We start from the raw sequence: 11,777 nt of genomic DNA on the forward strand, positions 1-11,777 counted from the left end.
CAAAACAACACCGGAGATTTGGGAGGTACCATACTTTTTACTAGAGTGAAAGAATACATATGAATAATGGTACTTTCCACCGGTTTTAAACAAACAAATGTGATATAATATTATAATACTGTCTAATAATATTTATTCTAAGATAGGCTATTGTGTCAGAAAATTTAAATCAATGTTAGGAGTATAATAAAAACTTTTTAAGATTTCTAAAATCTGGTTATTCTGAGGTCTAAACTGTCTGTTGGTGGAATAGGTTAATGTGATTGGCTGAAACAAGGAAGCCATCTGATTGGCTGCTGATCGTTCAAAGACATTTGCAGATTGTGAGGTGTGTAGCGCCACCCACAGGCCAGAAACAGCTTGTAATTCAAGATATATTTGTTTGCATTAAAAATAAAAGTGTGAATCTTGTTCTGTGTTTGTGGCTCTTGAGCTGTGCGTTCGTGAATTATGGACTGTTTTTGCTCCATACGCTCGGGGGGTGGGGACGTACTCTTACGTGTTTACGTCATCTGCTGCGCTGTTCCGCGTGTTTCTTCCGCTGCCGGTAGATTGAACGTGAAACAGCTAAAGAAAAGCAGAAGTGGCACCTCTGGTCTCAGTAAACAAGATTTGTGTTTTGTTGGTATTCGGAACCACAGCAGAGACAATTAATTACTATCGAGTCCGCAGAAGTCTGAATTCTGACCAGCTGTAGGTGAGTTAACCGTTTTTCCTTTTAAACAAAACCGGGGTGATTTGAAGCGGGCCGCTGGTTGAGGAGCCGAGCAGCTAAAATGCTAACTGCTGGTTTGCTGCCCAGAGCATGGCTGGTACTGGTTAGAGCGGAACCAGTTGGTCAAACTGGACCAGGTTTCTTCTCTTCAGTTGTCGTGTTCTTTAATAAAATCCCATTTGATATGATTGGGTCGACCGGGACTCGGTGGTGGCTCCAGGGTAACGGAACCTAACAAGGCGGTGCTCCGTCTGGGAGGCTCTGGTTCAGGGCGGGGAAACAGCCTGCATGCTGGCAGAACCGGGCTCCAGATCACAGCCCGGCGCTGGAAACGGGTCCAGGACCTAGCCGCAGCTTCCACAGCCCACCAGGAAACCCACAGCCTCACTGCGTGAGGTTGTAGCGAGTTAATAAATCGGCTTATGATCTGATGAGCACATTCATAACGGCTACTGCTGCTAACGTTAGCTTCAAGTTTCTGATGCGACACAGGCTAAAGGCTTCCGAAATGCGCCCTGAGAAACACCAGTCTGAACCCAAAGCGAGCAGTTTTAGCTGGACTTTCTCTCTAAGACATGTTTGTTGGTGCTGGGAGACAGGAAGAGCAGCTGGGCCTGTTTGAGACGCAGGTCCGGCTCAGATCTGGTTAACATGCGCCCTGCTGACTCAGATACAGCTGGACTCTCTGCTTCCATAACTGGCCTGGCTTTTTAAAACAAAAGTTATTCATTACTCATTTGGATTTGTTACACGTGAAGAAGAGAAAAAAAGGCTCCGAGGATTAAAGATTACTGACTGCTGTTCTGAGTCAATTTACTTAATTTTCCTTTGAGAATCAAACATTTTGATTTTTTGATATTTATTTTTCTAATAAAGCAATTGGAAATGTTCTTTCAGTAAATGTTTACTATCTTAGTTTCTTTTGTGGTGTTTTTTTAATTTTTTAATGTGATTTCTAAATTAACTGTCAGAATAATTTATAACTAAAAGAGTTGGTATTGTCTACTGGCCTTCATGACACATAGTAATTTTTCTACTAATGTCTACTAGTGATGTTGCTTTAAGATCTGGGTGTATTTTCTTTATATTATATGGAATAGAATAGAAATACCACTTACTGTCACTGACAGACTATAGATTCACATTATAGATCAAAAATATGAAAGACTGCTCCTGAAGGTCAAAAAGGTTTTATGAAATAACTAGCAAACGCTAATAAACAAATTTAAGGTTATTACGTTAACTTGTGTAATCAGAAACCCACTGATTGGATCCATCATGGCAGCCCTGATCCTCTGATACCATCAGACTGACTCTTATTTACACCTGGCATTAAATTGACCTTAATGATCAGATCTGTTAGCCGCTCTCCATGCAATACACTGATAGCGACATCAAACAAAGGGCTATGAGCAGTGAAGATTGGAGAAAAACACGATTGTTTACATGCCATGCAGAGAGAGAGCAGCTCGGTTAACTAAACGAAACCTGGAGATGGAGGCTGATCAGTTTAGACGCAGTGCGCTGCAGCAAAGGGAAGAATAACAGAAAAGCCATTGAAGATCAACTCAGAACCACCTTTAATTGGCTAGATTCATTGCCATAGCAACTGACAACGCGCCGCTACGTGTTTCAGGACCCACAAGATTTTTTACACAAAGAACAGAAACATTTAGTTTGTTAGTGTTATGATTTTAGAGTCGATGTTATTTAGTGATGTGATAGATCAGCTACTTCGGGCAGATTAGCTACCGCTGCTATTAGCAAAGCTAACACTGCATGGTTTTTAGCTAATTTAAACCCCTGCTCTTCTGATGATCTGTCACTTGGTGTGTGTGTGACCTTTATTATTAACTGAATTGAAACACACCAAATTCCACATCACATCTACATGTCAACATTCTCATAGTCAAGTTAGCATAACTGACCTGCCACTCTCTCCCTCGCTATTTTTTTCTTCTTAAAACTTTCCTGACCTTTTATTTAAAGCACTGCGTCCCATTTCTTCCATAGCAGCCCTACATTTAGATTTAGTGCGCTGCGTTGACAGCTTGTTGCTAAAACCAATGCTAGTCATCAGCTATCAGCCTTTTGCCTCCATCAGGAGATCAGCGGGATCTAACGTCACACTGTTGGGATCTGTACCTGAGTCAGAACAACAGCTTTTATCTGTGAACCAATCAGCGGTTTAATTAATCAAAGACAAATTCACAAGATATGAATCAACACATTAAGGTAAATAAATTGTTAGGTTTATAGTATTTTGTTTTTCTTTGTGATAAGACATTAGAGCGGTTCCGTACGTTTAAAATGGAACATCATCTAAACATCCAGTGCAGCTTTACAGACGTGCAGTGCCGTCTGCATGCGCTTTATGTTGGCTGTTGTATCATGAGAGTCTCAGTCTGACTTGCAAAAAATGGATGGAGGCGATGCACTGCAGGAAATGACCTCATCTGATGAAGGAACCGATCAGGATTGATCAGTTTAATACAGCACGTTGGGCAACAATTTTATTTGACAATATTTAAATGTTCAGTTCAGCACAAACATGCTTCATTCAACCCAAAGGGAATTTAATGACCATAGTTGTGACAAATATCTGAGATTGTGATTAGACCTGTTGCAACAAATCAATTAATTGCATAAAAAATTAAATATATTGAAATTATTTCTATTTTTTTCTCCTACACAGAACTGGATGATAAAGTCTTTGGTCTCAACTAGCTTTTATTTTGAAGGAGAATTTTGCTTATGAACTTAATAATTTGTTGTTTCTGTTGTTCTACTTATTTATTTTGTCCAGTTTTGATTTTGGAGATTGTTATGCCATTACCGTTATGTTACTTAAAAATGGTCTCAAATGGATGATCTTGTTGTTTATCGCGATAACCTTTGGGAACATTTATTTTTAGATTTGCTTTTGCAACAGGCCCATTTGTGATGCTGTTTGCAGGTAGCAGTCAGTCTTGCAGCACGACTGAAGGAACCTCTGACAGAAGACTGTCGTCTCATTACTGTACTGACATGCTAACAGTGCAGAGACAATATGTTACTGTAACATGTCCTAAGTGGCCATCAGTTGTTAACTTGCTCTGCTAATCCACTTCATTTGCATTTGCCACTCCTCTTTCAATCTCTCTGACTGTTTGGTTTGAAATCCAGGCAGACAGACGTTAAAAATGGTTTCAACTTCTTTCTTCTTCTCTGCATCCATGACGCCTCATTTTCCTCTCCTTTGGGTCAAAGTTCAGGCGTTATTTGAATTTTCCAGATGCTAATCAGCTGTGAAATGGGACCATTTTTGACTCAGTTATGCATCATAGTTGTCTAAAAATAACCAAAATATAAGAGCAAAATACGTTCAGCTTCCATAATAATAAAAAAATCAACAATTCAACCAAAAGAACTCTTTTTGTCTTTTTTCTCCAAGTGTAATCTCCGGTTCTCTGTGGACTCATGGTTTAAACCGGGCTGCTTGTTTCGGATCTGAAGCAGTAATCCGCCATCTTGTTTTGCAGGTGAGCCAGGATGGCGGTGAATGTTTACGCAACGTCGGTGACCAGCGACAACCTGAGTCGGCATGACATGCTGGTGTGGATCAATGAGTCTCTCCAGATGAACCTCACCAAGATAGAAATGTTGTGCACAGGTAGGACAGAAAATGAGTTTATGTGAAATAAATTCTTCAAAGCTGCTTTGTGAAGTTTAGCGGAAAACCGTTAAGCCAGTTTGAGCACCGATGGAGTCTCAGTTTTTACTTCTGCTGGAAGCATTGATGGGTTAAAAAAGGAGCCATGTTGGGATGACTTCCTGAAGGTGGAGTTTCTGAAAGAGCAGCAGCTTCTTAAAGAGACAGACCTAATTTCATAAAGTCATATTTGATCTATACAACATTTTTAAAGTGAAAGTAGAATAGTTACATAACTATTCTAAAAAATTGCACATTGTCTGAAAAATGCATAATACTGCGACTTTTCAGATCCTTTGAGCAACTTTTTCAAAAAAAGCAACAAATCTAGCAACTTTTTTTTTTATTTACAAAAAGTCATTTTTTAAAATGTAATTTTCAAAGAAGTTGCTTTACATAAAAATATTCCTTAAAATATTTGCGTGTATTTAAATTGGCAGCATTTTTAAATCACTTTTATGTCATAAAACACAGATTCTTTTAGTCATGTTTAGTTTTTTTTTAAGGCGAATCTTGTGGCTGCGCCTCCTTCCTCGGCTCTGCACCAGAACATAAACTGGGTCCTTTCAGGAGCCGGCAGCTGTCCAGCAGCTTTTAGAGAAAGCATCCCGTGTTGCATTATGGGCAATAAGGCAAGACCAGGCAGGTTTATTTCTACTGTTTCAGAGCTTCTACTGTGTTCAGTTCTGGTTGTGGGAGCGTTGAATAAACAGGTGTGTGCTCACCTGAGGGTTGTAGGCGGTCTGCACCAGACCAGTCTTAGCAATAAAAGCAATAATAAAAGTAATGGTAATTGTTAAGAAGCGCTGCCTGGAATCAATCCGAGGTCCTGGAGTCGGTCAGGACTCTGGCAGTAGGGCGTCCATTTGGTTCATGTTTGCAATTTAAAATGTTCCAGGAGTTTCTAATGTTGTGTTGCTCCTGGTCAGGCGCCGTCTACTGCCAGTTTATAGACATGCTGTTTCCCGGATCCGTGCCTCTGAAGAAAGTCAAATTCGGCGCCAAGTTGGAGCACGAATACATCCACAACTTCAAGCTTCTGCAAGTTGGTTTCAAGAAGATGGGCGTGGATAAAGTAAGTTCACTCAAACCTGAGCGGTTAGCCGCTGGGCTAGCCACGGCAGACGGATCCGTTTGCCATCGGTCGCTCTGATTGGGCCGTCCGTCTCGTTTCAGATAATCCCAGTTGACAAACTGGTGAAGGGGAAGTTCCAGGACAACTTTGAGTTCGTCCAGTGGTTTAAGAAATTCTTCGACGCCAACTACGACGGGAAGGAGTACGACCCGGTGGCGATGAGGCAGGGCCAGGAGACCCTGTCCATGAACAGTCCCACCACGTCCGCACTCAACAAGCTCCCCAAGAAGACCCTCAACCAAGGTGGGAGCCCGTCCACTGGTCTGATCGATCCGTCTGATCGATCCGTGTCGCTAGTCTGATCAATCGGTGATCCGTCTGATCAGTTGGCCTCGGATGTCAGATCGATCTATGTGACCATATCTGTCTCCCTGATTTTCTCAGCAGCTACCCAAAAGCCTCCAGTTGCAAAAGTTGCTCCCAAGTTGGCTCCTGCTGGGACCCGAAAACCGGGGATGGGAGGCGGCGATGAAGAGAGGGCGGAGCTTATTAATGAGGTCTGATTTGATTGGCTTGTTACAGGTGGGCATTCGTCAAATCGTTTATCATGACAATGTTCTTTTACCTTTTTCTCATCTTGTACCCGCAGATAGAGATTCTGAAATCTACCATTCAGGACATGGAGAAGGAAAGAGACTTTTATTTTGGTAAGTTGAGGAATATTGAGCTGATTTGCCAGGAGAAAGAAGGCGAAGGCGACCCGACGCTGCAGCGGATCGTCGACATCCTCTACGCCACAGACGTGAGTCCAGCTTTTCTACCAATTCATGTTTTAACTCAAAACTCTTCACATAAATTATTGAACACAAATCCAAACTAAAACAAAACAAATCTGTTTCACAGCTGTTTACGTCCATAACAGCTATAAATCCATCCTGACCAGTTAAACTGGTTATTGACCAGTAGAATAAGTGGAAAACTGGCTGAAATGTGATCACATTTCCCTCAATAAGGAGAGGATTGTAGTGGAAAATGTACCTGCTAAAACATTTTCCACTTGTTGCCAATTAAGATCAGAAGAAGCAGCATTTATGCTAAATAAGTGCAATAATTGTTCAATAGTAAATAAAAGTAAGAAAAAGAATAATAATGCAAGTACATATTATCAAATATCAAAAACCTTTTACTTTATAAATAACATTTTACACTGCAACTGGATTTAACTATCCAAAATGAACAAAACATCAAGACTTAAAATGGATCCGAAGTCATTGATAGGGAAACAAGGCAGGTAGTGCAAACCGTTTTTAACAGCGTTAAAGGAAGTAGCGATGTGGTAATTATTGATCTGATGTTAATTGATCGTGTGATTTATTGCTGATTGTGAGGCGAAATGTCCGGGGTCGTTCGGTATCTAACCGTTCGCCTCTTTCCTGCAGGAGGGTTTCGTAATACCGGATGCCGAAGAGCAGGAGGAGTTTTAGACCGAGCGTCTCCTCCACCTTATCAAGCCACGGCGGTTTGGTTTCGCCAAGCCCTCTCTATAATCAATGAAGCCTCTGTCTCCAGAACCAGAACCCGACCCCCAGCGCTGCCCTGTAATCCAGTCCTTCCCAGAACCAGACCCCCGTCGGGAAACACCTGGTTTTCGCTCCGGACTCGAGTGTAAAAAGCATAAGCGATGTTGTGTGTGTGTGTGTATGTGTGTGTGTGTTTAAAAGCCTGTTGGATGCAAATGAAGAATCTCGTCCTGACCCGGTCGACCCGCCGGCGCTTTTCTCCAAACTAACCCTGAATGTTTCGTTTCTGACCATAAAACTCTGAGTTTCATGTTGTATTTTATTTCCTAAGTGGTTTTTATTTTTCATTGTTTTATGTTAGTTTCAAACCAAAACAAACGGTCGACACGTTTGGACGGCTGTAAATTAAAAGAAAAAGGAACAGAAAATTTCCACCCATCTGGAAATTTTGAGATTAATCTTAGTTTAAAAAATTTAGCATTTGCTAGAAAAAAAAATGAAATTTTGTCAAAAAAAAAAAAAGAGAAAAGGAAAATAATACATGGAAACGTCTGAGTTTCAACATTTTCAGCTATTGAAACTCAGAATTGGTTGTTTTTTAGGAGATTTATGACATTAGTCTGAAATTAGTTTTTTTTTTTCTAGAATATTTTGGATACTTTTGGAACTATAAAATTGCTCACAAAAAATGTCAGTTTTTTGTCGTGAATGTACTTTTTTACCTGTAAACTCCTTTTGCTTGCCATCATAGATTTGGAAGCTTTGATGGTTTTGGTTTCCCTGAACCTGCAGTACTAAAGCGGCCACCAGGGGGCAGCGGTGGTGGCGCCATCTGGCTGCTTTACTGCCATTCCTCCATGGTTTTGACCAAAGCGCCCTCTGGTGTCCTTTCCAGGCATTGCAGCTTCTTGTAACCCGAATCAAACCTGAATTTGCCGGTCCAGGAGGAATCAAATCGGTCCAGGAGGCTCTCTCCTCCCTGACCGATTTGATTCCATGAAGTAAAGATAAAAGAAGACGCTCTGCGTACATTCAGATTGAAAATCTTCACGTTTAGTTTGGCACAAAGCAACAGGCTTGTCTTCATTTGGTGCAAAAATCCAGTTGTCCCTTTTTTCTTCATTTCATCCCTTTATGTGTTACTGCGTGTTTGTTTTTACAACCCACCAGTTCTCTCAAAACGCTCAGAATTTCAGTTTTAAAAATGTGCACTTCCTAAATCCAGAAAAAAAGTGGCTTCATCTTTTGTTTGAAGTTGAAGGAGTCGGTGGAGCTGAACTTGGTAGAAAGTGCTGACCGCTCCTATTCACCTGTAGCCTTTAAGATGGCTTCCTCCATAAAATCTGGGAATCTAATCTACAAAACAACCAGTTCTAATCAGATTTAATCTGCATTCTGGGTTCAGTTGGAGACTTCAGACTAATGTAACTTTGTCACATTTCTTTCTAATTTAACCAAAACACTGGTGTTTAGTCCTGTTAGTGGAACGTTTTTCTTTTCAACGGCCTTATTCATAAAAATATGTTTGTCAAAAAAAGTTTTTTAGAGTTTTTTTTCTGAATAAATGTGTGGTGTTGAAGCTCCAAAAACTGCCAGAGGAGTGGATGCAGCCCAGAGGCCTTGACTTTCTCTATTTATTACTACTTGCCTTCACTAAGAGCAAACCTTTTTAAATTACAGAACAGTTTTTTAAATTCTTTTCTATCAAAAATGTGATTTTTAAACCCGGTTTGTAAGCAAAGTAAATTTTGTCTTCGATTTTAATTTGTTTACCTGGTTATGATATTCAAGCTGTATTTCGGAGAGAAAAAATTGGGCAGTTACGTTTTTGTTGGACCAAACATGAAGCCTGAAGGAACAAAAGTTTTCAAACTCAGAAACATTTCAGGCTGCAATTAAAACTTAATAAAGAATCTCAATCATTTACAAAGACTTTTTTTTTCTGATAAATGGTTTAATTTTCTGTAGACGTCTTAAGCTGGCAGGTCTGGAGTGGCCACTAGAGGGCGGTAGTCGTACTTTGAGTAGGAGTGCGCCGTTTTCTAAAAATCAGGACCTGTCAGTACCGATTTTTTTAAAATAATTTTATGACAAAGAATTAGAAAATTGCAGGTGGGTGGAAGAGTGGAAAAAGTCATTTTCCACCCAAAAAATAATAATTCTTTTAGAAATGCAAAAGTTTCCTAAGACAAAATCCAAAATTTTGATATTGATCTTTGAAATTTCCTAAACAAATTCTGAGATTAATCTAAAACATTTTCTACAAAACATGAGAATTTCAGAGTGTTAAAAGTAGGAAATCTTTAACTGTTGAAATTAATAAATTATGGATTTTCTTAATAGAAAACTTTTTAAAATAGACAAATTTCCAAAAATAGAACATTTTCAAATGTCAAAACTCAGAAATCTGTAAGTTTATTCTAGAAAATTTCCAAGATTAATCTAAAAATTTCTAGCAAATTTTTGACTCATAAAATGTAATTTTGTGAAAAGTCACTAAATTTAGCGACAAAGTTTCAAAGCGAAGGTAGAAAATGTTTTCTCAAACAAAATCTGGTCTGATTTTTCGGCGCAACCCAAATTTTGAGACGGTTCCAACTTTCAATAGATTTAACAGACGTTAAACAGCATCACGTTCAGGGCTCAACATTAAATCAGTGACTTTTATTTCAGTCAGTATCAGGGCCAGGACACAAAATGTTTAATTATGAGAATGTAATTACATTAGTGGAACAGAGATACAATTTTACCGGAAGAAAGTCATGAAGTTCTGTTTCTATATGGATTCAGTCGTTTGAACAATCAGTCCTGCTGCTGCTGGTGATAATTTTATGCTGAAGTGTTAAGATTAAGTTTTGCTTCATCTGTAAAGCCAAAGTATAATTTTCATAAGATTACTTCTTCATTCTCCAAATTTGTGACTTTACTTTGGTAAAATTAATGATCTGTTCTCGCACTATTTCAACTTTATTGTCACAATTTAAAAAATCAAAATCTTAGCCTGGCCTCAATAAGTTTTGACTTTTGTAGAGTTGAACTGAATTCAACAACAAGATGGCCACCCTGACGTCACTCTGAACTGCAGAATGGTTTTTAGATATTTGTTGAAAATGTCATCAGTTTGTTATGAGAGATAATCTGCAAAGATCAATTCTCTCACGCCAATCGAAAAGCAACCAATCAGGGCTAGAAGGCGGGTTTTAAAGCAGTAAATCAACCTTGGGAAGATGCTGCAAAATGTGCTAATGGCAGTGAAACAACACACCGTTACAGGAAAACCTTTTATCTTCTGTCATTATTGGCTATGCTAACTCGCCTAGCATTCACAACATGCTATGCTAGCTGCGACTTACCCGAGAGCTAACTAAGACCCGCCTCCTGGCTCTGATTGGTTGTTTCCAGTTGTCTCAACCAATCAGCAGAGGAGCGTGATTTTTTTCACAGATTATTTGTCTCATACCAAACTGTCACAACTAAATGACAGTTTCAACAAATGTATCAAAATATATTTCTACAATCAACTGTGCAACGTTTGTTTTGATGATATAAATCTGCATCCAAGCATTAAAAACGGTTCATACTGTTGCTTTAAGAGAAAAAGATAATTTCCAAATTATTGGAACTGTTTTCTATTTTGTTTTTTACCATTCTTGACTTGTAGATTGAGGACCAACCAATATCATTTTGAAGGCCACAAATGGCCCTCGTACCACACTTTGGACACCCTGAAGGTATTTTGATTGTTAGCAGGTGGACTTCTGGAAACTTATTATTTGTCTTTTAAAAGTTATGAATGTTTGCCACAAGTTTAGTTTGGTTCAGGTTTTGTGATGTAAGGAGATTATTTGACTTTTAAACCTTCATTAATTTCTTCAAAACAAAAGCAGCACAAACGTAGCAAAGTTTATTGATGCCAAATTAACTCAATAAGTGTGGAAGAATATCTTTAAAAGTCAGTCGACGTCAATGTTTATTTGAAGATTTTGAGGGCGTTTAGACGTCGTCAGTGCTTCGCCACTGGTGAAGCAACAGGCTGGAAACTAAATCTGACCATTTCTAAACAAGAGTTTGAGATAAAGGCTACTTTTTGTAGCCCTGTCTTTCCACTGTGACATCCCCAAACCCTGGAAAACCTGCAGCAGACAGAAAGGAGGCTTTCCTCTTCAGAAGTGCTTTTCATGATGAAACGTTTGACACTGTGGCCTTTCGTACTAAATCAACCAAGTGCTAATTTCACCTCCTCCTCCTCTTACTGCTGGAAAATCTCTGAATGTTTTCAGTTTTATTCATTTTCCCCTCCTACCAGCAGAATGTTGACTTTTCTCTGCTTTTCATTTTTCTGCTCCACAGTTCTTCCAAATGCCCGTTGTAGCATATTGGAGTGTTTTTAGTTTAATGAAATATTCCTGAGCAGAATGAAGAAGTGGCTTTAAGGGGTTTTGTTGGTAGCAGCCGCAGACCTTTACGTTTTCAACAATCAGCGCTGATTAGTGTGTTACACTGTGACTTCTCCCCCATCTTTTCCTCTGGTGTGTTTGTTATACTCCGCTGAAGTTGATCTTTTTAAATCACATTTTGTACTATAACAATAAAACAGTATTTCATTGTCAAATGCTGTCTGGGATTTTATTTATCTGTTTTTTGTACTGTTCAAAAGAAGAGTTAAAAATATAACATTAGCTTCTGATCTGCAAATCCACAACAACACGACAAAATATCAAAAGAAACATTGACTTAGACATTTTTCCTCTCATATTTGTTCACTTTTCAATAATT

At 39.1% G+C, this 11,777-nt stretch overlaps 1 protein-coding gene across 2 annotated transcripts; it reads left to right on the forward strand.

Annotated features, from left to right (window-relative positions):
• Positions 1 to 590: 590 nt before the first annotated feature.
• Positions 591 to 8,625, forward strand: LOC129377201 (microtubule-associated protein RP/EB family member 1-like). 2 transcript variants are annotated; one of them, XM_055056994.1, is made up of 7 exons: positions 591 to 697; positions 4,237 to 4,367; positions 5,336 to 5,481; positions 5,583 to 5,784; positions 5,926 to 6,038; positions 6,131 to 6,283; positions 6,921 to 8,625. In XM_055056994.1, exons 2-7 carry the CDS (start codon positions 4,247 to 4,249, stop codon positions 6,963 to 6,965), a joined length of 780 nt encoding a protein of 259 aa, XP_054912969.1. In that variant the 5' UTR covers positions 591 to 697; positions 4,237 to 4,246; the 3' UTR covers positions 6,966 to 8,625. The 2 variants fall into 2 exon arrangements, with proteins under 2 accessions (XP_054912969.1, XP_054912970.1); XM_055056995.1 differs by having other exon boundaries at positions 592 to 697; positions 5,929 to 6,038.
• The last annotated feature ends 3,152 nt before the right edge of the window (positions 8,626 to 11,777 follow it).

The sequence above is a fragment of the Poeciliopsis prolifica genome, unplaced genomic scaffold, assembly GCF_027474105.1.
Source record: "Poeciliopsis prolifica strain line A6 unplaced genomic scaffold, Auburn_PproV2 SCAFFOLD046, whole genome shotgun sequence".
Taxonomy (NCBI): Eukaryota; Metazoa; Chordata; class Actinopteri; order Cyprinodontiformes; family Poeciliidae; genus Poeciliopsis; species Poeciliopsis prolifica.